The sequence below is a fragment of the Melopsittacus undulatus genome, chromosome 12 (genome assembly GCF_012275295.1).
Source record: "Melopsittacus undulatus isolate bMelUnd1 chromosome 12, bMelUnd1.mat.Z, whole genome shotgun sequence".
Taxonomy (NCBI): domain Eukaryota; kingdom Metazoa; phylum Chordata; class Aves; order Psittaciformes; family Psittaculidae; genus Melopsittacus; species Melopsittacus undulatus.
This window is the reverse complement of record NC_047538.1, coordinates 5,456,594-5,483,592: the sequence shown is the minus strand read 5'-3', so window position 1 is coordinate 5,483,592 and position 26,999 is coordinate 5,456,594. Positions and strand designations below refer to the sequence as shown.

The window sequence follows — 26,999 nt, the reverse complement described above, 5'->3', positions numbered from 1 at the left end:
CTCCGTGTGCAGCTGCCGGCGGCGGAGCCGGAGTCAGAGCCGGCAGCGGCAGCAGCAGCATCATGGCGGGCGCCCAGCAGGAGAACACGCTGCTGCACCTCTTCGCCGGGGGGTGAGTGAGCCCGCCGCGGAGGAGGGACGGGCCAGGCTGGGCGCGGGGTCCCGGCCGCCGGGGAAGGCCCTACGGAGAGGGTCGCGGTGCCCCCGCGGGCTCCCCGCCGGTGTGCCCGGCCGCTGCCTGTGCTGAGGGGCAGCCGGGCGGTGGAGCTGCCTGCGGCGCGGCCTCCCTCCTTTCACCTCCCGGCTCGGCGGCCCAGGCTCCGGGAGCAGGGAAACGGGCTGTGGTGGCCCAGCGCAGCCCGCTCTTCTTCACTGTCCCCCTCAGGAGCCTGTGCGCCCTCAGAACACCTCAGGAGGCGCGGGCCTCTCTCCTTGTGCCCGTGCAGAGCAGCCGGGCAAGCGGTGCCCTTCCGTAATTAGCAAATACATCCTTAGCAAGCCAGGCAGGAAGGGCAAGAAAAGATCATGGTGCGACTTGAGGTCATCGCTGAGCAGTCACTTGGGCTGCTCTGACATTTAGCTATATATAATTGCCAAATCTGACAGAGCTACCCAGCTGTGTTCAATTAAACACTTTAAGCCCAGATCCTGCAATAAGCAGGAACTGAGGGCTGTCATTCAAAAAGCATTGTCCAATGTCCATTGTCCATTATGTGTTTTGATATCTTGATCTTGTAAAGGAATGTATTTGTGCAACACTTCAATAAGCTCTGTGTAGGTGATAGTTAATAGTGGAGGCGCTGAATAGCGGGGGCTGTGTAACTGCCTGATCTATGTAATTGTATTGAAAGGCAAGTGCTCCAGAAAGGGAAAAGGAGTGGGGGGATAAGAGAGTTCGAGAAGGTACTGGTACTGCAGAGCAGGTGACCTGGCCAGGCCACTTCTCATAAGTTAATGTAAGGCCTTGTAAACTTCTTATTTTTGTTGTGTTAAAAGCTTAACCCACCCCAACCCACAAACCACCAACCAAAACCCCTCCCAAAACACCTTTGGAATTAACTTGTTAGGGTAAATGAAACAGTAATGCAGTAATACCATTTTAAGATGTAAATTAACTATTTAAAAATCACTGTTATGCAGATAGGAAGTGCTGGTTTTGGGGTTTGCACTTCTGTCATCAGAAATCTTTTAATACTTTATTAATGGCTTAAACTATCTTGTAGAATATCTTGGAGTGCTTGTCAGCTGGGAAGCCAACATGAAATCTGGTGTTAATTTTAATCTGTTTAATAGTAGAGCATTGTTTCCTGTTGCTAAACAGGAAACTTCAGTCTCCTCTGAGATATCCCTGAAGCAGTAGGTTCATTTAACAGAAATTAAACCCAGCAGAGACACTGCCCTTCTTCTGCTGACTTGAATAGGTGGTAAATCCCACCTTCCTCGCTCACTTGTATTGGCACAGTACCTGGAGCCTGGGACAGAAATTGGGCTTGAACATATGCATGCAGCTTGTTTGGATAGCAACAATGCTTATGCAGAGCTCTGGGTGTCCTCACATAGCTCATAAGACTATAAATAAACAGGAATTTGAAACTCATCAGTATTTTAATCTAGCACTGAGTGATCAGCATCTTCCTTACGCATTTAATGTATCTTCCACATTCTCTAAGGATCCCAGTAAACATTTTCTGCCGCAGGCCCAGGAAGTTGCTGGTTCTGCTCTGGGTTTGAGGGTGAATGGAGGGAAAGAATGGAACATCAGCAGGAAATAAATCCCCCTGGCCAGTCTGGTATGATAAGATTGTTCTGTTTCTAAAGCAGCAGTGGAAATACAGCACAGAGGAAAAAGATGTTCCTTTAGGGTATATGGGCCTTTAAAGGTTCATTGCTGGACCCTATTCTTGTTCTGCATATCTTGTTATTTAAAGGCTGTTTAAAGTGGTCAGTCAGTTATCTTACTGTGGTGTTACAGGAAGGAAAATGAGACAGCAAATTTAGTCTTCATGCACCAGCTGCTGTTCAGGTGTTTGGTCCACCACACACCCACCCACCCAATCATACAAATAGTTGATTTCAGAGCACATCCCTTTTCAAGACCATCAACTTCCATGTCCTGTGTGTGCATATTTCTACTAATGCCGCTATCTCTGCTTTTCAAGTGAGAAATGCACATTTCTCCGTTCTTGCTGGATGGAACAAGAAATTGAACATGATTTTTGAGCTGTTACCAAGGTAGTAAACACATTTCTGTACAAGTAAGAAATGTAGGGGCTAGGTGATGTGTTTGGAGGGATGCTGGACCAGCCAGCTGATAGGCAAGCTAGAAACTCAAATTGTAGTAGATGTGAAGCTCAGTGCCATGTCTGCCTTATTAACTTCTGAGTAGCAGCAGTGATAAAGGATGTCTGCTCAATAAAATCTGATTAAAGGAGCTCAGCTGTGATGATATTTTGCTACCTTTCTTAGATCATCAGAGGAATTCTAGAAAGAATTGTTAGTGTGTTAGTACTTGGCTAACAGTCTCTTTGGAGGTCCTTCCACAGTCCTTCAAATACATTTACACTTTATTTCAGAGAGGTCTTCCATCATAACTGGGGGGGTGTTGGGACTTCAAGCTGTTTGCAGAACCAGCGCCTTGAATAAAATTACCCCTCCAGCAGAAGAAAGTGTTGGAAAGTCAGAATGCTTCCTAAGTTGTGTAAGATGTTAATCTTTGTTGAATTGTAAAGCAAGAGCAACTCATTCACTTGGAAGAATTTTGATAGAGACATTATTGGAGTAGCTTCCTGTGAAGGTGAGGATGGGGTGCAGTGTCAGCTTAAGATCTAATACAGTCTGTGCACAAGAAAGGCAGCCCCAGATAACGAAAATAGAAGTGTTTACTGCGTCAGATGCCAGGAGTGATGAAATGCACTGGAATACTCAGAAGTGTTCTCCCGTTGTTGAAAGAGATGGCTTCCATTAGCTGATTATAGGCAGGCAGACTCATTGGCTTCTTTTTGTTTCTCTTAGTTCTTTTTAAGGCTTACAATAGGAACAGTAAACCAAAGGGGCTTGGCATTTTGGTGGGAACATGACTCTGAGGGCAGAGAAGATTTCAGAAGGAGCAGAACCATCCATGCCTAAGTTGCACAACAGATGTGAGCATGTTTACAAGTCTGTGTTCCTGCTTCCCTGCTGAAGTCAGTGCAGTTGTTTTTTTTTGTTTGGGAAAAACTTTGGACTAGGGTGCAGCAAAGGTTACTCCGTGTTCTCTTCCCAGGTGCAGTAATACTGATTACTACAGGGATTTCCTAAGAACCTGTATTTGGAGGCTGCAGTGCCCTTCGTAGAACTGGCAAAGAGCAGAAACTGGGAACAGACTTTTTCTTCATTTCATATAGATACAATGTGGTATGAGTTCTATAGCATTTGAACCAAACTGGGGGCTGTTTGAATAAAATCATGTTTATGACTTTTTCTGTCTTGGTATTGAGGCCTGAGACCATAATTCCCTTGCTCCTATGGCTCTGAAAAGCAGCTTTAGATACTGTTATAAATTGAGACCACAACGGATCATAATCCAATTAGGATTTTATTAATTATAGCAAGTAGAATATGAGCAAAGACAGCGCTGGACGGCAGGGGAGTCTGCGCTCCGCCTACTGCCGTACTGAGCAGTTCAAAAAGCCCTCCCTTATACATCTTTTACTTCCGTGTTCATGACGTAGTTGAGGTACTCTGCGCATGCTTCAGCTGTTGCTAGGGGGTCGACCTCTGCCTCCCGGTGGTCGGTGAGGCCGAAGTAAGAAGTCTTCCTCCTTTGTTCCATAGTTGACCCTTCATTTATGTCCTTATATGGAGTGGTTTGTCTTATTTCTGCCAGTTCCTGGAACATCTTGCAAGCCAGTTTCTGTAACACCTTGTGGTCATCTTATGTTTGCATAAACGGTTTCTGGTTTAATTGGTGTAAGCGATTGTGGTTTATCTTATCTTGCATAAACTGTGTCCGTTAACTGTGTGCATAAGCAATTTCATATCTTTTGTTGTCTAACCTTTATATTGGGCTTAACATATATATATACCTAACATATATCTTAATAAACAATACCTTATTCTTTAGTTTTTCACAATCCCCCCTTTTTCTTTTTATCCTATTATTGTTTATTAGATGCTGCTTTCATTCTCAGCACTGCAAATAAACCTTTTTCTACAATCCCAACATTTATCAGAACACTCACAGGGTAATACCTCACAATTACAATCAGTGTAGCCCCTACGTGACATAATATATTCACAACAATCTTCATCCTCATCAATAGATACACTCTTATAATTTGCCCCAGACCTCATAGTTAAAATAAGCAGTTTAGCTATGTCAAATCGTTCCCTAATAAAGTGTAAAATATAGCATAATATACAAGGCCCAAATATAAGTCCCAAAATCAACATGATAAGCAGTCCTGCTAAAGTGGACAACAAAGTGGTTAGCCAAGGTGAAACATTAAACCAGTTTTCATACCATGACCTGCCCGCCTCACGATCTTTCTTACGTTGATCTAACCTTTTCCGGAGTTCAGACATGGTGTCCTGGACTACTCCAGTATGGTCAGCAAAAGAACAACATTCTTCATTGAGAGCTACACATAACCCTCCTTCTTTTAAGAACAATAGATCTAATCCTAAACAGCAATCACTAAGATTAAATTTTCCACAGACCACTCCTTCTTGAGCCAACAGGCAATCTAAAACCACACGATTCTGATATATTGCAGTTTTCATTTTAGTATTTTGCTTTGCAATTAATCCTAATACATTTTCTGTTTTATTTACTACTATTTCTACCACAGTTTGTGACCTTATAATTCTATTCAACATACATATAGGAGTTCTGTATCCCCAGGATACATCTTCTGCCCAAGTTGTCAAATCATAATAGATTATTCATTCAGGTGGCCACTCATTGTCTTTCCATTTTGTAACTCTCTTTTATATTGTTTTCTCCTTAATAAGAAGAAAATAGATCTGATCGTTCCTAATATACATGAACCTGTCCAATTTTGGGGTAAAAATGCAAAAGTTATTTTACCACAGATTCAATAATATCCATTTGGAGTAGGCCAACTGTTTGGTATGTTAGTTTCATTAGTCCAGTTACTGAATTGGTGATTTATTTCTATGGGATTTCCCCATCTTCCCCAGTCTTTCTTTGCTCTCTTCCACATATAACCCCCTTCACAAAGTAAATTTCCTATTGGTTTTACACCATTTTCTAAATTTTGCCAACAACTTTTTCCGATTATACCCATTTGCAAGATCCATTGTTGTCTCCTTTTGTTTCCTTTTCGATTTTTCCAGATTGTAGGGTCGCTTATATTACTCTCCATTGCCTCCCAGGCCCATCTCTTTCCCTGGTTAGTTCCCCTACAAACATAGCAGTTAGTTACATTCAATGCTTTAGATATATTTTCAGCAAGATTTACAAGGAGATTTTTAGCAACTGTGAGAATTTCATATTGGACTCCAGTTTTTTTTTTTTCTTAATACTAATAATCACAGCTGGGTCTTCCCCAGTTCCATATATTTTAAGTCCAATTTTAGTTACTTGCTTCTGTTTCCATTTTTTTTTTTTTTTTCAAATCTATGAGAGTTAAATTTATTGGATTGCAGGCACGGGTTGTACAGTTATTGTTTGTTTGTATTCTTGCTATTGAAGCTTGTAAAGTCTTACATTGATAATCACATCCCTAGCCTGCAGTATTCCAGCATACACAAGACCATCCTTTTCTTCCACAGAGGTGTGATGACTGATACCTAGCTGTTTGATTAGGTACATAATCAGGATTTATATGACATTGGTATCCACCTGGGCAAATATATTTTGGTTGGCTACTGTAGTACTGCCTCCATTCTAGACTTCCACAATTAGTATCTAAATCCTCATCTATAATATCATATGCATCAAAAATCATTGGCAGTGAGGTACTCAAATTGGTTATAACTTCACTTGTTCCAATTAATTTCCCTTCTTCTGAATTTGTTCTCATTTCTACCCCAATACAAGGTTGGAAGTTCCTTTGGATCATAACACACAGTTTTGCTTGTTTTTCCTGACACAATTCATACTGGGTTTGATTATATATGCAACTGCCTATCTTTGTTCCTTTGCATTCATAAACAGTGTGATATACCAAGGTTTTAGAGGTTATTCTCCTTCATCTAGTTGTGGTAATACATTCAACTATAGTTGTTGTGAATGTTTTTAAAAGCCACCGCATCTTCTCATATGGTTCCTATCAGAACCGACACCAAAAGAGGTCCGGTCAGGATCATAGTGCTCAGCGGTCACAGCCCCAGGGGTTGCAGCCCTCGGCAGACCTTTTCAGCTGCAGCACCGACTCCCTCCGGTCTTGCCCTCTCTGGTAGGTTAAAGGTATATTCCCCGTCGGCTACTATGACAGTAGTATTTGACCCACAACAACTGTTCCAACGAGGTGGTAATTTCACACTGAATGCAAAAAGAACTGTAATTGATTTCTCAAAAATTGTTCATGGTCTCTCCTATGAGTAATAATATGCTTCAAACAATTGGGACACTTAGGTCTAATATACAAATTGCAGTGTTTGCATATAGGAGGACATGGACTAATACTGGCCCTTATCCTATGGTTTCTTAAAATAATTTCAACTATATCTTCATTTCTCATATCAGATTTACAGGAGTCAATATGAATTCTCTCAGTTACTTATCCAAGTCCTCTAGAGGGTCAGCTTGGCGTCTCTGGGTTCAGTCACAACTTTCCATTTTTTTTTTTTTTATGGGTCCTTTTACTCGAGACGCGTGTGTCCACCTTTTTTCAGCAGCTCTTATCGCCGTTTCTGTAGTTAAAAGAACAAGAAATGGTCCCTCCCAACGAGGGGATAAACTCTCTTCTTTTCAGCTTTTATGTAATTCTAGTTCTAATTCATTCACTGCAGCAGCCCCATGGCACTCCCCTCCAGGGCAGTCTCACTTCCAGGGTCCAGATTCCTCATAACACACACACAGATCCGGTTCCACAGAAAAGCCTACTCCCCCACCTCTGTTCAACATTCCTTCTCCACCAGTTTTAAAGCAACCGCTTTCTTTTTATCCACTTTCCATGTTTCCTCCTTTACTCCCAGTCCACATTTATCCAACAACCCTTCAGTCCCATCTGTCAACATGTCTGTTTCCATTTGTTTGCCTATCCCGGCACCCATTCCATGCTCAAACACAGGAGCTGCTCGAGCTCTCTCCTTCTAACATCTTAACTTCTTAACATCTTTCCCCAATATCACAATCTGAACAACATTTCTTTAGCTTTTAGTTTTTCCTGTCCTTTTCTAAAGTCAAAATTAAGGCATCAGGAAGAGGTATATTAATTTTGCACTCTGTCATATCTGCATACATTACTTCATTCCATTTTCCTTATCACCTCAAAAACAACATTAATTATAACAATATATAATAATTCAAAGTTCCATTTTAGGTCATTTTTCCTGATCTTCTAAAGTGTATGAAGGTCAGCATTGGTTACAATATTTTACCAACGTTTTCTTGTTTACAGAGGCCCCAGAAGACCCTCTCAGTTCTTTCCAATGTGCCAAAATGTAACCCAATGGGCTTTTCTTCAGAATTTCCTTGTCTTGACCGGCTCCCATTTCAGCCAATCTTTTATAGATCTCTATAGCTTCTCATCCCCAGTGCTCTGCAAATGCACTTATAAAAATGAGAGCACCTACACACAAGTTGTATGATATTCTTAAGGGGGTCAGTACAATAATATCTCTGGGTTCTGAAGATCAGCTCCCCTGTTGTTAGATCATAGTTTCGGTTACAGCAGAATTTCCTTTACAATCATGCCTCTTCAAATTTTCTGATACTTTTTTTTTTTTTTTTTTTTTTTTTTTACAAATATTTTCCCAGTTTTCCTTTTTTACCCTCCCAGAGGATCCTCCAGAACTTTTGTGGCTTTTTCCACAAAATAATCATTTTATTTCTGTTCTCAGAGAATTACCGATTGGGTATTTATAATTTAATGGCTGTACACACACAAGAAGATGCACAGGATAAAAAAAAAAAAGCAGCGAGAGGGGCAGCCGGACACTCCCCCTCCGCCCTTTTCTAAGCTGCTCACAGACAGGACACACACAGGGTTACACAGACAGGATAGCGGGAGGGGCAGCCAGGCCCCCCGCTCACAGACAGGACACACAGGTACAAAAAAAATATAGACGCTTCGTCCGTCTCCGGCCGCTCTCCTCGCGGAGACACGGAACCGCGGACTGGGACTCCACACTCGCTTTGTAGCTATGCTACGTCTCAGTCACACAGAAACACAAAGTTACACATGGGATCCCCCACTCACACTATGGTTCCGCTTACTCTCCTCACGGTTCTCAGAATCTGAGATACAGCAGAAACCTGGTGGGTTCGCTTACCCTTCACCTGCCCCCCTAGCAGGTCCGTCCTGGCTCCCAAAACTTGGGATACAGCGAAAACCCGGGCTCACCCGATCCGCCTATACATATTTATTATCTATCCCCGCTTCGTATTATAATGAGCCAGAAGGTCCTTTGCACTTGCGCAGTGCCCCTTCTGGTCATGGGCAGGGGTCTCAGGATGAAGTAAATGAGTCTCCCTCTTCTTAACCTTTACACCTTTTAATCTTCAGACATGGACTTAGGGTTAGTCGGCGCCCAGTCTGCTTCTCCTGCCGCTTATTAATAGGACCAAACATTTGTGGTTTTGTCATGGTCTTAAGGCTTGATCGCCCAGTCTGCCTCTCCCTGGCTTATCAGCAGGACCTTTCATCTGCTTTTGTCAGTAGAATTAGCATCTGCTTCTTCCCCTCCAGCAGTAATCAATGCCTTGGCAAGGTGGCAATGGCAGGTATTTAGGACAGACAATACTTTTGTTTAAGCATAGGAATTCTTTTAACTCCCTTATACAATTTCTCTGTATTACCTCCCTGTACATTGGTTACCCGTGTATCAGTTTCCCCTTTTTCTATAAAGTGAGTAAATTCTTTTATTCTATTATTTATGACAGACCTATCCATGTTACCTGGAGAAGGCCTTGGTTAAGTATATCTCTGAACCATCCAGTAACTCCTTATCCAATCCACTTCCAACAATTTTAAGCTTTTGCATATTCTCCTGCAGTTTTCCCAGCTTAGCATGGATTGATTCAGAATGGTCAGATTACTTTCATACAGCACATACCTTTGAAATCCTCAAAACCTTTTCTGCAAGACACCCACTGTATCTTGCAGGATTCAGACCATCAGATGTCTGCTGCCTAAAAACCAAAACTTTTTCTACGAGACACCCACCGTGTCTTGCAGGATCCTAACTACAAGATGCCCACTGCCTCCTGTGATTGTAAACCATAGGACGCCCGCTGCCTCTTGTGCATAAAACCTTTTTGTACAAGACACCCACTGTGTCTTGCGGACCCAAATATCGGGTCGAATTTTTTTTCTTTTGCCCATACTTCCATACAGTAATGGACCATTTTTTTTTCTTACTTTTTTTTTTTTTCCTTCCTGGGACGGCTGAATGTCCCAGTACTTTATCATTAACCCCAGGGGACCGTCCGGTGGTGCATCCGGTGGGCTGCTCCCTGCTTTATTCTTAGGATCTCTCCTTGGATCCTTTTCTGGGTTATAATTACGACTCTTACTCTGACCCATTGTCTTACTCCGGGGACCTCTACCTGGGCCCCCGGGACTGGGACCTCTACTGGGACCCGTCTTCCCTCCCCATATCTTAGTACAATATTCTATCATTTTTTGCTTATCTTTCCCTAGGGTTTCAGGGAAATCTCTCCAATTATCTAAGGGGTATTCATGTGAGTCGAAGGCTTGCTGCCCTTCGCCCCCCATCTTCTGGAATATCCACAAATATTCACTCACTCGCTCCCCCTTGTTCCTGGCCCAGTCCCTCGCGGGAGATGGAAAACGCAGTACTTAAGGGTCCACACTCGCTTGGTTCAGTATATCGAACCTCTCATTCGTTATATTCCAGGAAACCCAATCCCGCCCGAACGGCAAACCTGCGAACAATTTCGCCGCGGACAATTCCGCTCTGCGAATTTCGCAAAATACTTACGCGTCCTGAGTCTTCGTCCGGACTCCCGTGCACAGAATTTTTATGGGATTTTACCGGTTTTTCCTTTGCTCATTATTCTAGAATTTAGGTTCGTCGGTAAGGTTGAGGTAAGCTGTTGGTCGCGGGGCCGCGAAATGTCGCGGGGCGCCTCCCCAGAGGACCAAAGCTCACCGTTCCTTATCCGAGTCACGGCACCAGAAATTGTTATAAATTGAGACCACAACGGATCATAATCCAATTAGGATTTTATTAATTATAGCAAGTAGAATATGAGCAAAGACAGCGCTGGACGGCAGGGGAGTCTGCGCTCCGCCTACTGCCGTACTGAGCAGTTCAAAAAGCCCTCCCTTATACATCTTTTACTTCCGTGTTCATGACGTAGTTGAGGTACTCTGCGCATGCTTCAGCTGTTGCTAGGGGGTCGACCTCTGCCTCCCGGTGGTCGGTGAGGCCGAAGTAAGAAGTCTTCCTCCTTTGTTCCATAGTTGACCCTTCATTTATGTCCTTATATGGAGTGGTTTGTCTTATTTCTGCCAGTTCCTGGAACATCTTGCAAGCCAGTTTCTGTAACACCTTGTGGTCATCTTATGTTTGCATAAACGGTTTCTGGTTTAATTGGTGTAAGCGATTGTGGTTTATCTTATCTTGCATAAACTGTGTCCGTTAACTGTGTGCATAAGCAATTTCATATCTTTTGTTGTCTAACCTTTATATTGGGCTTAACATATATATATACCTAACATATATCTTAATAAACAATACCTTATTCTTTAGTTTTTCACAGATACCAAACCTTCCTTGAGCCACCTGCAAAAGAGTTGCAAGCATACTTTAGGAAGATGTTGACATCAGATTGCTTTGAATTGAGGTGACATTCATATCTGTTTCCATGGGCACAGGTTGTCTCAGTCACATTGAGAAGTGTTTGATGCACTGGGTTGCTGAGAGCCTTGTTTAAAATGTTGAATTTGACCTGAATGTTTAGTACAGGTCACAGAACCAATGCAAAGTTGCTCACTGAATTAGTAACCAAATGAGTTGTGGGGAGGACTGGAACACTGCTCCCACACATGTTAAGCGATGTGCTAATGCTGACAAGTCATTTGGGCAATGATGTTTCTGTTAGTAAACTGGAGGGAAGCAGTCTTCACCTGAAGTATGTGTCTGCTCTACTGTGTGTGCTTCAGGACAGCTAGAGGGGATGATGAGATGGACTGTTTTCCAGCCCCCTGCCTAGTTTAGGTTCTCGGGTGCAGAAGGTAATTCACTAGCAGCGTATCAGCTCAAGGAACACAGTAGGTGCCTACAGGAATCTGTACCTGCTGATAACATTATAAGCTGGAAACTTACTGAATGCTTAACAACTCAAAATTAAGGCATGAGGAACAGTCTCTATTGGTTTAGTACTTAGTTTTTATGGCATCTGAGTATGCAGCAGCTTGTTTTGTTCCCAGGCTTGACAGTGTAGTAATGAAATATCAAAGCTAGAGTCTGCTTTGCTGTTTGTCGTGCTGGAGCAGGTGGCATGTTTTAGAGCAACACAATGAAATTCCTATTGCAAATACAGTCTGGTTTAAAACTTGTCACACTTGTTGTGAATATACTGCTCACTTTGGGATTTGCTTATCTGCCTTCATGGGCATAATTCTGTGTCAGCAACCAGAAAAGCAAATAATGCTCTGCACTGTTTGTGCCGTGGTTGAGCTGTATCCCTGGCTGTGCCACTGAATTCAGTGGGGCAGAGTCTTGCAGGTGTGTCTGGGGAGCTCTACAGGCTTCTGAATCTATCAGAGGAGGCCAGTCTGTAGTGCTGGATGATTTCCCAAGGTGTATTTTCACATTTAAAGCAGTATGTGGTGCCATCCATGAAGAGTGAATTAACACATACTTCCCAGTGTGGTTCTTAAAGCGGCCCATTAAACACAGTTGTCAGACTATTTGTGCTAATGCTTCTCTTCAAGTATTTCATTTGAATCCTGTCAAAAATTCACTGTTGAATGTTGAGTATTGTTGCTTCCTTTGGGAAGAAAGGGGTGATTTCAAATGCCCACACAGCCAGATGTGCTAGGCTAAGTCATGGTTGCTCTCACCAAGCAGCCCATCACTGTTGCTTATGGCCTTGGTAAGGTCAGTGGTGCTCTGCTGAAAGATCTGGTTTTGGTGCTCTGCCGAACTTCCTTTTACGTTCAACACTGTATTGTTACTTGGTTTAAGGATATCACAGGTGATGAAATCCAGGACAGATGAAGTCATTAAGAATCTTAATTAAGATTCTTGCCATCTATATTAATTGTGCTAATGGGTGCTGAGAGTTTGTTTCAAATGCCAGTCATTAGTATAGTGGGGTAGACTTAGTCAAGATAGAAAGCTGGAAGCAAGAGGAAAATGGGAATTGGATTCTGACATTTGCATCCTTGGCATGTTTTATAAAGTGTTTCTCTTTATGGAAGTAAATATTTTTCCTGCAGCTGTTAAATTACTGTATATTGTGTATCTCCATAGACACAAAATATGTTTCATTAGTCTCAGACCAAGAGTTTCCTTAGTTCCTTTGCTTGGACATCACAAAGCAGAGAAGTGTATTTTCCTGCTGTAATGGTGATACATGCTTGGCCCATCATGTAATTAGCGGGGGCATTCAAAGCCTGAAGTACAAATACTGTGTTTCTGGCATTAAGTGACAGGCCAAAGCAGATGAATTGTTGGGGTCTCACATTGAAGAGATCTTTGTATCTACAATGCAGAGTATACCTGGAAACCTCTTGTGCCCTATTGAAGATACTTTGCCTTAGTATTTTGTTTCTAGGGAGGCTTCTGTCTTTTGACTAAGGATGGATTTAGACATCGTTTGGGGTTTTTGCAAGAGGATAATGCAGTGAGCACTGCTTAACAGCTCTGGAACTGGAGTTCTGCACTGATGCATCAGAAAAACCCAACAGACTCAAACCATTATGAAGGTTTGGAGGATTTGCCTTGGTTGCAGCATAAGATTTTCCCAAATCAAATTTATCTGCTGCATATCCATGGCCTGAGCCTTTCAGGGTTTATGGCTGTTTATAGGCTGAGGAAAGCTGCTTGTTTCTCCTTGCTTGACAGAGGTAAATATCTGGAACACCCCACAAAGTATTTCTTTTATGCACAGTGTGTTACTTTTCATCCATCCTTACAGGGAATAGAGCAACGCCAGGGTATGGTGCATAGAATTCCCATCTGGAGGAAGATCAGCTCATCTGAAAAAACTGCCCAGTACATCAAAGTCCTTACTGGAACTATCTGCTGTGTGTTTGTATTTGGGACATAATGTATGCACCCTGCTGACATTCTGCCTATTGCTCTGTTAGAGAGTGCTTTGTTATGAAATATCACACTGACAACATAAACTCTGAGTTATCAAAACTCGTGATAACTCATATCTCATTGTGTTGAATAGCAGAGGATTGCATATGCATCACGAGAAGTACTTAAATAGTAAAGGCTGCATAGGTGAACTGGATTATCAGATTAAAAGGATGAAAGGGAAGGAGTGGGCTAGGAAGGCAAGAAGAAACAGCAGATGAACTTCTAATGTCCTGAATGTATGAATTGTTCCTGTTCAGTGTTCATAAATCTGAAATAAATAAGGGCTGAAGACAGTACACAGCAGTGGAGCATTGGCAGAGAAATGTATTGGGAATGTAGGCAATCAAATTCTTTTCATGGAGTTGCCACAGACTTACAATTTCTCTTGAGTATGCTGATTTGTCAGGGGTTAATTGTACAGATTTGTGTCTCTATTGGATATACATAGCAAGAAGTGTGGCAGTGGAATCTGCAACAGGGTTCCTCAAAACACTCCCTGCCCTGAGCTGTGGGAACAGGAGAGGTTTTGCTGGAGAGTCCATTCCTGACCTCTTTTCCCCTGAGATCTAATTTTGGAGAAGTGGGAGCAACATGAGATGCATCTGACAAAACAAAGAAGGAGAAACTGGAGCGATGTCCTCCTGAGTAGTATTGACACAGCAGAAGGCTGGTGTCCAAGCCCTGGTTAGGTACACAAAATAATCAGAGTTCTATACAAACTAATCAGAGGCATGGGAAGGTCTCTGTGAACACTCATTTTTGAGCCAAATGACACAACTTCAGCTGCTGTGTACCTAGTTCCATGAACAACTTTGTGGTTTAATTCAGTGGTCATATATAAGTGGTTTAAAAGGGATGAAGGCAAAGCTCTTTCTTATCGTTGAATGTATAGATGGTCCTTAGTTTAGGCTTTTCCCCTTTTGGCAAGGAAGAGAAAGAAGCAAGAACTTAGAGAAGAAACTTATTGCAGCATGTTTTAAATCATATTGCTGGTTTTGTGAAAACTGTTTCTTCTGTTGCATGTGTTTGCATCAGAGAAACACAGTGTTTGGGATCATGTCCTCGGACAGACTCTTGCAGAACATGAAAACCATAGTGAGGAGGGTGTATTTCCCAGCTATGTGGCCTGGGTGTCCTTTTGAACCTTACAAAGAGCCTTAATGTTTGTGGTTGTACAGCCAGGGTGGGCAGACTTCAGGGGTTTGGCAATGAAGTTACTGTCTGATGTAAGACAGACTGTTTCACCAAGCAGAATAAACTGTACCAGATAAAGCATTTATAAAAGAGAATGTATCCACAGCCTGGATTTTTCTGCTATTCTTTGATTGTCCTTTTCCTTGTGGTTAAAAAAAGATCCTCCTAGTAAAATAGTTCATGTATATCTGGGGCTTTAAAACATACATTAGTACCTTTATTAATAGCCTTTTATAGATCTTTGTTCCTAAATTAGTGCATGCAGGCTTCTCCTGACTCTAGCAAGCAATGCTGCTTTTTATGTGCAAGACAAATCATAGGATTTTGCTTTTAATTACATCTCCTTTTCATGGAAAACTACTTAAATTACAATTTCACACTCATATTTCAAGTGAGTTCAGTTGTTGACTTATGGTGGTTTAGAAGGAAAATTGCAGACACAGGTTTTTAAAAGAATCGCATATTTTGATACCTGTGCAAGCAAAGAAACTGTTTCCTAATCAATGGGTTCAGTTGTAGTAGCTGAAATCTTTAGTTAAGTCTTCCTAAAGCCCAAGCTGTTCGATCAATAACATTTAGAATTGTACCTTTTAGACAGCCTCAGCATCATGTTTAATTGTGAAGCTGGACAGAAGGGACATTCGGTTACCAGAGAGGAGCAGCAGCAGAATGAGGAATACTTTGACCAGTCACTTTCCAGATCACTGATGAAAATGACAATTAGGACTCATGCACCTTCTATTCTTGGTCCAGTGTGCTTTTTGTGAGGCTTAGTCAGATAATGAACTGATATATTAAGATGAATACATGCTGATTATAGACTCATTTATTTCTCATATCATTTTTATATGTTTGAGTATGTATAATATTTCTGTTATCAGACTATGGGAATTCTGTTCTTTAGTAGCTTTTCTGTCCTGTGATTCTGTTTTCCCACCATCCTTGCAGCTTCCTTCCCTCACCACCCCCAAAAAGTTGATGTCCATTGTTTTTCAGAGGGCTCAGCTTAATGTAGTTACAATATTTCTCTAGGCAGCTGTTTAAATCATAAGCACTGAAATGGGGAAGAATTGTATTGCTGTGTTTCAAGTCTATAGTGTCCTAATCCCCAGTGGCTTGTTCTCATCTGCCAGCTTTCTGCTTCCCATAAAAAAGAGTCCATCTAAGGGCATGTCTGTTTTAGGATGACTTGTGAAACATGGATGCCTCTGAAGTTCTTACAGGTAGAATTCCAAGACCTGTCAGAACATGCAACCAGCAGATGGTCAGTCAAGGATTCTTTGTTAGCATCATCTGGGCATCCTCTTTGTGTTTACCAACCTTATAACTACACATGATCATTGTACCAGTTTCTCAACCTTCTCTCCCCTCCCTCAGGGCTTGGGAACAGCCACCTTTGCCTACTGCCCTGCTTCCTAATAATTCATCCACAATACAGAGCAACTGGAGACAAATCTTCAGGTTTTATTCATACTCCATGCTGTGTTTTGACGCACCTGTGCAGCTGTTTTCCTGACTTTGTCTTCTGTTTAAATTGTGTTTTCCAGGTGCGGAGGAACAGTTGGTGCCATCTTTACCTGTCCCTTAGAGGTAATAAAGACTCGGCTCCAATCTTCAAAGCTAGCTTTCCGAGCTGTCTACTACCCTCAAGTCCAGCTGGGGACCATCAGTGGTGAAGGAATGGTCAGGCCAACATCTGTATCACCTGGGCTCTTTAGTGTTCTCAAGTGAGTACCGCTCCTCCTGTCATTCAGTGCTGGTTGACACCAGTGAGCTGAGTTCCAATTACTCTATGCAAACACTGAATGCAAATTCTGTGCCACACTTGCACTGGAAGCATTTATGTCAGTTGGATTTCTGCCTTCAGCAGGAGAAAGATGAATTACTCTTATAAACACACATACATATTCAGGGCTCCTGAGTGTTCCTTTGAATTTCCACAGAAATTTGCTTCCACCACTTCAAAACTTTCCAAATTAAATTGATGTGAATAAGTGCCTGGAGGGATTTGTTTTTAAGTTATCTGTTCACATTGAGGCTTTTTCGCAAGTAGGAGTTTGTACGGATCAATACACAGGACATGCTGGGAACTTTTGATTAGCCCTTGCTTGAGGGATATATCATAGAAGATACTCTGGAGGAAAGGGGTTTCTCTTTTTTCAACTCTGGGAAGCGTTGTCTTTGTTTCTTATTGAGAATAATCATGTTTGCAGTCTCCATGGAGCACTGGAACAGGTAATCCTTACTAGCTGGGGCCAGTTCTTGTCAAATGGTCGAAGGCCTGAATAAGCCATATATGCTGTATGTTTTCTTTTTCCTGGAGCCATTCCCAGTCTGCTTTAAGTAGGTAGTAGAGATACTTGTGCTGTTGCTGCCCATACTTGTTTGATGGAGGAAAGCTTTAATTCCTGTCTTGAAGTGTTCTCTCTTTGGAGCATCATATAAAAGCTGTATCCTTCAGCATTGTACCAAGGTTTTTGATTCTCTGCACGTAGTGATGCATATCAGCCCCTGATCTCTCTGCATCTGGCCCTGCTTTGAGCATGAGTCTGAATCAGATGACCTCCAGAATTCAGTGTTCCCATACATTTTGAGTTACGCTTGTCTGCACTCTGGTGTGGATGACCTGTAACTGAAATTTATGGGAGTAGGGGAAGGACACTGCAAAAGCAGCCTCCCTGGAGCAGGATGTCTAATGGGGTCTTGGAAGCTTGGGTCATTTCCTCAGCAATAGCTGCCTTATTGAGCTCTCTTCTGCTATTAGACACTGTCTTTGCCAATTATTATGTATCAGTCCTTTCTCACCTGTATTACATATGATCTCCATTAAAAGCCTTCTGTGTGGTTCAGACTGCAGCAGTTGATGCTCCAGCTGTTCCCTTTTCAGATGTGCATTCATAAAGAAGAGGAAATGAGCAATCTTTTAGCTTAAAACTGCTGAAGAGTTTTACCAGCAGCTCTGAAGTCCACATCTCCAGTGCTGCATTTCATATCAAAGCATCATGAACTCACTTTTCAGGTCTCATGCAAATGGACTGAGTTGATTTGAATCACTGGGCACCCCAGGGTGATGCTGAGAGGTCCTGTTTAGATCAGGTAGCTGAAATGCCAAGGAAAATAATGACTAGCAGAGCAAGCTGAATGGTTTTACGTAAGGCTAGCAGCTTGGCAGACTGCCTGGGGAGAAGCTGCACAGTTATACAACAGCAGAGTGCTAATTCACATTCTCTGCAGAGCTATCTGGCTAGAGTCATTCAGGGACTTGAGTTTCTATATTGTAAATAGTGCTGCTTTCCCCTGCCAAACATCGCTTTGTCTATTCAGAGGTGAGTCTAGAACAATTCGTGACTGAAAATAGTGCCAGTTGCCTTTGATTTTTCATCTCCTTTCCCTTGCTATTATTTCACCTTGCAGCATTGGACTGTAGGCAGCTGTAACTAAAGGAAGTGAAAACTTCCAAGGCACAAAGCTCTTAATTCATCCCCTGGGCCCATCTTTTTCTGGGGTTGTCTTTTTTTCTTTAAGGGAGAGAGGAAATGGTGTAAAATTGGAGCAATCTTTTAATATAGTTATTAATAAGCTCATTAAATTTGATTACTATGATCTTGACTTCATTTAACTTCAGGAATTACTCAGCTGTCTGTATCACCGAGTTTTTCACCTGCTTAATTCAGAGGATTAAGAAGTGAGAACAAAATAGTGATACTTTCGTTCCCTTGCAGGCAGCACCTATGAAGAACAGATAATGCTATTGATCATGATCTTTCTGCTAAAATATGAAGAAAGAAGGGACGTTAGATCCCTTGCTTTTACTTTTCTATCCCTTTCTTGATCCTGCATTGCCAAACTGGATATGACTTGGTCCTTCTGGTTTGGGAAAGTTATGTGCTAAAAGAAGCAGCAATTAGAGCCCTACATATAAAATTGCTCTGTAAGAGTTAAAGGTGTTGAGTATGAAAGCCCCTTAACTGCTGTAAATAGCAAGTAAGTAGGTACTCAGTAGGGCAGGTTAAGCCTGCTGCTGAGCAGAAAGCACTCCACAAGGACACGCTGGTTTTGTCTAATCCATTTAAGATTCTGATGAGTTACCCCAGCTGGAATCTGCAGTCGTGACTGTTAAGTGACAAAGAACAAGTAGTTGGTGGATCTGTTTCCGTGGAGACACTCAGCCCTGAAGTTTACACAGCAAGTTCAACTCTGCTGCAGAAAAAGGGTTTCAGAGGCTCCTGTGTCATCATCTGTCTTATGAGCTTGGTGCTAGAATCTCATGGGGAATGTTCTCAACAGTGCTAATGATCTAGAAAGTTCCAGCAGGTGTATGTGAACTTCCTCTGGAGCCTGGTCTTACTTGGATTTCCTTGCATGGGTTTTGTATGGTGAGTTCAGCTAAGAGAGGTGCTGTCTAGCAGACTGTGCACTAAAATCCTGGTGACTGTTGGACTGTGCTTGGCTTTCACTGGTTAATACTTAGCTGTTGACTAGTGTTGAGCTGTTGGTTTAGTCGTTGTAAGTGTGCCTGCTGGTAGCAGTGCAAGGAATTGGTAAGGTAAGTCTTTTTTAATGAGGCACTCCAGAAAGGTGGTGTAGTGAGCTTGGCAGCTGCTGGGGAAGCTGTCCAGTCAGTTTATCTTCTTCACAGAAGTCCTAGCCCAGTGTGCCTTCCAAGATGCAAGGGGACATGGGTGGAAATGGCTTTTGCAGAGCTGCAGGAAAGCATCATTTGGTCATGATCTTGCTTTAAACCTGAGCATGAGGATGCTGGAGAGGGACTCTTCATCAGGGACTGTAGTGATAAGGCAAGGGGTGATGGGTTTAAACTAAAACAGAAGAAGTTCAGGTTAGATACAAGGAAGAAGTTCTTTCCTGTGAGGGTGATGAGGCACTGGAACAGGTTGCCCAAAGAAGTGGTAAATGCTCTGTCCCTGGCAGTGTTCAAGGCCAGGTTGGGCAGAGCCTTGGGCAACAGAGTCTAGGGTGAGGTGTCCCTCTCCATGGCAGAGGGTTGAAGTGGATGATCTTAAAGCTCTTTCCAAACCATTCTATGATTCTATGAGGTCCAGTCCTGAAGTGATTGACAGCAGTACCTCTGTACCTGGAGTTTACTTTGGAAAGATGATGTAAACTCTTTTGAATGCCCTCAAAACTAGATACCCTGAGCTACCTGAGGGATCACAGCTTGTAGTAGGGTTGCCCCATTCAACTTTCACTCTGGGTTAAAGACTCATCACTAGGTAATTGTGAAGGGAAAAGGCTTTATCTTTTTGTGTGTCTTTATACAGGAAGCAAACTATTGAATTGCTTAGATACAGAGAATGCTAAAAATATTCCTTGTTCATCAGTCAACTCTTACTGGGTTCTCCATGAAACTAATTCAATTCCTGACAGCTTCCAAAGAGAGGAAATTGTAACCTGGTGCCATATGACATCCTCTTGCCTGTAAGGCTGAAGTTTTATGGTATAGTGTCTTTTATTCAGCAGTGTGTAACTGTGCTGATTTTCAAGTATATTACATAGCTTAAAAGCTAATAGCTTCACAATGAATACTCATTGCTTATATGCAGTTCGTTTGACTGTCTGAACAGAATAAGAAGTATCATTTTTAACCCAAATACTTTTGGTTTTCTCTGTTTTTATTTTAAGGTCAATTCTGGAAAAAGAGGGACCAAGGTCACTCTTCCGAGGGCTGGGTCCAAACTTGGTTGGGGTTGCACCATCAAGGTAAATAGTTAAACTGTCACTAAAAGCCACTTTAGCATACTGACCCAGACGTTGCTGTGCATTTCAGAGTACAAAGTCATGAAATTATCCTGTCTGTAAGCTGAGATTTGTGCCTCTATCTGTGCACTGTGCTACCAAACAATATACATCTGCTTTACAGCTGTGTAACACTGAAAGGTGCAGATTGAACAAGGCACTTCAGTTCCTAGTCATTGCAAGAGCCACACATGATATGCTTGAGGAAAGAAGAGGAAGCAGAGCAGAAAAATCTGTAGGATTAGTATTTGCCTTTTTCTAATGTGATCTGCTACTTCTGTACAAATACATAAAGGAGTTGCCAAACATTGAGCAGGAGCTGGATGCCAGGGGAGAAGAGGTACCCATCTGGTCCTGGACTGCCTAAATCCATTCTTTTCAGGTCTCAGATCAAAAACTGCAGCTGAGGGGGAAAGATTTGCATTGTCCACTTCTTGGCAGGGTGAAGATCTTTGTGCCTAGCAAATGCTAGAACTGGTTAGCAGTCAGGAAATTGGCAGCTCTTTTCAGCTTGAGATTGAACCAGTTAAAAAGGAACTTAAAGAATGGTGTCCTCCCTGTTTGGCCTTCTGCCTAGTAGGTAGGATGTTTCCCCCTGGAAGTGGGAATCCTGTTTCCGCACAGGGATCTGAAACCAGATCTGCCTACTTCTTTATGCAGCTCATGCTGTTTGTGTTCCTTCATATTCTTCCATAAGATTGGAATACAGTGCTTTATGGAAATTCTCAAACTGGAGTCAGCATTATTTACCTTTTTCTAGCAGTTCAAGGAGGTGTGATCTGAACACATTTGGTTCAGACAGCTTCTTACTCATACAGACTGCTGCATTTCAGCTGAGCTCCCTCTGTTCCTCAGCATTATGTAGGGATTTGAGAGGTGTAAAACTTTTTCAGTCCAGGGTTAAGTGTTTAAAACACTAAGTGCTGCTAACACAGTAAAAAAAAAAACATAGGCTCCAGGTGGGAAAGGAACATTCCCAAGTTTACAAAGTGTGTTTAATGCCAGAGCTGGTGTAGGTATCCAGTCTAACTTGCTTTATCTGCAAGACCCATCTCAGGGTTGGTGTGAAAGTAAAATATTGCTACCCTATGGGTGTTAAGTCAGGTGCTGGCACTGTAGTGTAAGAGAAAAAAACCCAAACCAACAACAACCCTGAGTCCTTGTAGGAAGCAGTCATGTGAGGTCCTCTCTGGAGAGAAAACCTTGTATTATGGGGGGAAGAATAGTAATGTGTCTGCTTGGACATTGTGTGCATTACATGCCTTTTCTTCTCTCTTTCATTTGTTTCTTTTTCTTCTTTCCCACAGAGCTGTCTATTTTGCGTGCTACTCCAAAGCTAAAGAACAATTTAATGGCATTTTTGTGCCTAACAGCAATGTTGTGCACATCTGTTCTGCAGGTTCTGCAGGTATGTATTTGTAATCTCTCTTCATATGGTCTGCAGCAATACCCCAGTGTCTGGGGGGAGGGGGCAATATCTGCATTGGCTCTGAGATGCACCTTAATTCTTTGAAGCATTTGTTGCAAGCTCTTGTTGCTACAAGACTTCTTATATCCCTCTCAGTAGTTAGGAAACAAATAGAATGAAGTATAAGGTGAGGACTGAACTTTGTCTGTCTGGACAGGGCCTAGGCTAACACACCTGTCTTGGCTTCCAGCTCTGCATAGTTGTGATACATAGATGAGTACAGAGGTCAGTATGTGGTGCATTCTGAACGTGTACACTTAGTGTGAGGTTGTATATGCCAGAAAACAGAAGTTTGCTGGCTCCTGACTTACTTTGCCTGCAGAAGAACTGTTTTCTTGTTCAACACTTTGAAATATTTGTAGATGGTTGTTCACTAACTTGGCATGATCTGTTTTCCAGCTGTGATGCTGTGGTACTGTGTCTGAATATAAGACAGAAATAGTAGCAGCAAACTTTGATGCTGTTTTAGTCAGATTGTTTTAGGACATTGTATTTTTTCCTACCAGGATGGGAAAATAGTTTGTTCCTGTTGGAAAAATACTGCAGAAAAGCTCCACTAGTTCAAGGGTCAGTCACCCAAGTGACCATTAAAAACGATCTTTCCCAGTTCATTAGGATTGGGTTCTGTTAATGAGGTGGCTCAATGGCACCATCTAGAGCCATGGGGAAAACAAAATGCTAATACATGCATGTGTTCCACACAGGTTTCCTTTTACCTGTCATTCTAAAACCCAGTCAGTAAGTAAGGGATCATGTCTGCAGCAGTCTTTAGACCATGAAGTACATACTAAAGTAGGAGCAAAAAGGAAGACTCCTTTGAGAAATTCCAAGGGTATTAGTCATTGCCTCCTGAAGTTTAACATGAGATGGTTCTTTGGCAAGGGAGAGGTTGTAAGCTACTTACCTGCATGTCTTTTGAAACGTCTAGATAGAGCTGGTAACTAGAGCTGTGATACTATATGGTGTGTGAAGTTCATGTTTGCCATGGCAATACACCGGCCTGGGTTTAACTGTACTTCTGGTGTTCTTGTCTCTTTTTCAGCCTTTATCACAAATTCCCTCATGAATCCTATATGGATGGTAAAAACCAGAATGCAACTTGAAAGGAAGTAAGTAACTGATGGAGGGAGATTGTATGCCACTGAGTGGCTAGGGGAGCCTCTGGAAAACTGAATTTCCATGGTTTTATTCATGGCTCTTTGTACTTTGATAGATCTTGCCTGGTGGTTTCCCTGACTTGCAATTCCACCTTTCAAGCCACCATGCTTCTGCCTGGTGAGACTAAAAGTTAAGGTTCTGTGTGTCCTACTTCAAATTGATGCACTGTTACTATTGAGAAGGCTGTGGAAGTTGCCTTGAGTGCTGAGTTAGGTTCAGTTTCTGGTTTCACTGTAAATCTTAAGTAAAGTTGTCCACAACATTATTTTTTCTCTCAGATTCCTGTTTAAAGAGTCTTCTGTACTTCAGGGGTTGATGTGAAGGATAAATGTATCAAGGGTTGAAATGTTTTGATACAGCAATAATAGAGGCTATGGAAAGGTCAGAAGAACTCACGTGGGAGGCTGAGTATGGGGCTGCAGGCTGTCCCATTTGGCAACCTTAGTTGTACTGATCCTAGGTCACACAGACTGTGTTACTGCAACAACCCGAGGTTCATACGTGGCTGTAAACAGAAAGGTGACTTTTTAAACTGTAAAGAAGCCACATAAGTTACGTAAAACATTCTAGAGGCAATAAGAATCTGTTGCAGTGGTTTACTGTTCTTCCTTCAGCACTGCATTGCCATTAACAGTACCTCTTGGAGAGAGAGGGGATTTGACAGTAATCTTTTAGCTGAGTGATTCACAGTCACTGGTGGATATTGAAGCAATTAAAGACTCTGCCAATAACGTGACTGCTTAGAATGGAAGTTCCTTCCTGCAAGGACACGTTTAGGTCAAATGAGAAGGATCCTTCAAGGCACCACAACTTATAAATAATTTATAAGACTTAATTCCCGAACTTCACAGGGTGGCACCTCTGAACCAAGTGCTGCCTCTTAAAGTAAAGGATCATTTCTCATGTAGGAGGCCTCTGTGGCTTGGCCTGCTGAAGGTGGCTTTAAATGGAATTCTCAGTTTAACACAAAGCAGTGTCTCTTCAGTGCTTATTGTCTTTTAAAACATTGGTGTGAGGTGTGACAAACTGGATAGAACTGAGCTGAAAGAATTATTACATGCATTGGTGAATTAGCAGAGCCAAGTGTGCACTGTTAACATGATAGTCCTGCTCTGTACAGCTTTCCTAGAAGATTTTTGGAGTCAGACTTAGTAAAGAAGCATTTCTATAGTTATAAAACTTATTAAAAGCTATGGGCTTTTTAACTATTACATTAATTCTTTTCCTGGGCTCATGATATGCTTTGTTCTGTTTTGTTTTTTAGAGTCAGGGGTTCAAAACCAATGAATGCTTTGCAGTGTGCTAGATATGTTTACGAGACAGAAGGTGTCCGCGGCTTTTATAGGGGCCTGACTGCTTCCTATGCTGGGATTTCTGAGACCATTATCTGCTTTGCTATTTATGAAAGTTTAAAAAAGCACATAAAGGAAGTGCAACTGCCCCCTTCTCCTGCTAACGGGACCGAAAGGAACTCAACCAGCTTCTTCGGACTGATGTTTGCTGCTGCTGTTTCCAAGGGCTGTGCTTCTTGTATTGCTTATCCACATGGTATGTTAACTTTTCCATTTATGAATGCAGTAGAGCAGCTGTTGCCTCTAATCCAACACAAATGATGGGGCTTAAGGCTGTAAAATTCTTTGTCGTTTGAATGGCCAAATTCATGTTACAGTGGCGTGTGCATGCACATTGGCATGTTCAGTACTGGGCCCACCATTAGGTGGTGATTGGGAATTCCTATTTAAAAGCAATACCAAAAAATGCCAAAAAGAAACTGAATGCCTGATGCTTCTCTTCTCCCTCGTAGCAGTACTCATCTAGCTGAGTACTCACAGCCTCTGGGATTCTGTGATCAAGTGGTGAGAAACACTTGTGGGCTGAGCAGTACTGTTCTTTTTGGATAGATGTGAATGTAATTGTAGTTATATAGAAAGAGTGATATTGATGATGAATAGCAGTGAAGCATTTAGTTTAGTAGTAGCTTGAATGAGCAAGCAGTGTGTTTTCTCACATAAATAGACTAGACTAGATTAGAATGGAAATGGAATGGAAGGGAAGGGAACTCATCTTTAACTTTGCTTCTTCCAAATGTGTACAGGATTCCATGGCTGGATGGTACAGGGAGGTTTTCATGTCCCTAGCTCTTGAGTATGTTTTCATGGTGATGGGATGTTTCTCAGTGGGAAGGTTGAAGTCTTGTTAACTTTGGGCTCTGTTTTACTTTCCTGCAGAGGTCATACGGACACGGCTGCGAGAAGAAGGCACCAAGTACAAGACCTTCATTCAGACGGCACGTCTGGTAGCACGGGAAGAAGGCTATTCTGCCTTCTATAGAGGACTCTTTGCCCAGCTCATCCGGCAGATACCAAACACAGCCATTGTGTTGTCCACCTATGAGTTAATTGTGTATCTGTTAGAAGACCGTGCAAAGTAGCAGAGCAAAGACTCCCATTACAGACTGTAGACCAATTTCTTCATTGAACAAATTTAAGAGACTGGTGCCGGTGGCAGTGCTGGTGGAAGAACAAGTCTGTGACCACCTGCTGGACACTTCTTTTTGGATTCATGCTTTCTGAAAGGTTTTGAGTCATTAATGTTAACAGTTAATTATAACTTTTTTTAACTTAATGATAGTTAAACTGTTACTAAATTAAATTACACTATTTAATTTATGTTTGTCCTTTTCCTTAAGCACAGCCATATGTGGTCAAGGAATGTACCTCATCAAGTGATCTCTTGGACTGGTGTTCATTAAAACTCTATTAAAACAGGAGAAGAGCTGGTTTGGAAATGTGCAACTCTGTTGTCTTCCCACTGGAGTCATGTCACTTTAGCACTGTAATAGCCTAATGCCCAAACAAGTATAAGAGTTCTTCTGGGATATTCAAGGTGCATCACTTGTTGCTGTGTGAGCATCCTGGAGTTTTCAAACAGGACATTAATAGTATGTTTATCTGCTTTGATGGTATGAGATACACACACCAGAATGTCTTAGGAAAACCATGTGTACTAGCAATATTGCTGGAATATGATTGTGGGAGGCTTCTAGCAAAAAATTAATTACAGTGCTGTGTGTACCACTGCATTTGGGATACATGCTTATGGTAGTGTGTGCGAATGGCTCTGTCATGACTTGGCTTGCAGACCTTGCTTTTGTGAAGGACTGAGAGTGTAAGGACAGTCCATGGCTGTGGCCTGGCTGCTCTGCAGAAGGCAAGTCCATGAGATTTAGTAACTCAGTCATGTACCCTGGCCTCAGCTTTTTAGTACTATGGGGCTTTTTGTGTGACATTTTCCTTAAATACTAGGACTCTGGAGATTGGAAGAAAGGATAAGATAGGTCCCAAATAATCTAGATTATAAATGCAGTTCTGGATTCTGCTTTACAATATGATAAATATGTCCCTCTTGATATGATTTCTTTGTAGAGCAGTGCTTCTGATGGGCACAAGATGCTGTGTTATCTCATGGACGGGTCACTGGAGTTAACACCAAAAAAATCCACATGTAAACAGTTTCTTTATGTCATTACTTTATATATACTTAAAGAAATAAGGATTTGACAGCTTAGTGCATCATGTTGACAGTTCTCATGTTTCATATAGGTATCTGCCTTCCCCTTCAAAGACACCATATCCAAGGGGTATTCTTCAACAGTGGTCATGGTACAGTCCTAACTATCATTTATAAATCAAATATCCTGCATAGTCATTTCATAAATATTGGGGTATGCTTTTAACTTCAATACTCTCTTTACCACTCGTATTGCAGCAGTACCTTGTGATTAAAGTATTGTATATGAATAACTACTGATAGTGCAGGACAAACTATCTGAGAACTCAGATGTAGATTTGTGTTTTGCTTTGACCATACTATGCTCCCCTGTTCATTACTGTCATTTGCTTTGGCAGCTGAGACAAACACTGCAGCATTTGAGCCCAGCTTCAGCCTTCCCTCCTGTTCAACTGAACAATGA

The 26,999-nt window shown here is 42.0% G+C and overlaps 1 protein-coding gene across 1 annotated transcript; it reads left to right on the top strand.

The window, feature by feature from the left end:
* Positions 1 to 25,805, top strand: SLC25A33 (solute carrier family 25 member 33). Its single transcript, XM_034068247.1, has 7 exons — positions 1 to 112; positions 16,194 to 16,373; positions 20,287 to 20,364; positions 21,708 to 21,808; positions 22,911 to 22,977; positions 24,291 to 24,574; positions 25,255 to 25,805. The coding sequence occupies exons 1-7, from the start codon at positions 63 to 65 to the stop codon at positions 25,455 to 25,457; spliced, it is 963 nt and encodes a 320-aa protein (XP_033924138.1). The 5' UTR covers positions 1 to 62; the 3' UTR covers positions 25,458 to 25,805.
* The last annotated feature ends 1,194 nt before the right edge of the window (positions 25,806 to 26,999 follow it).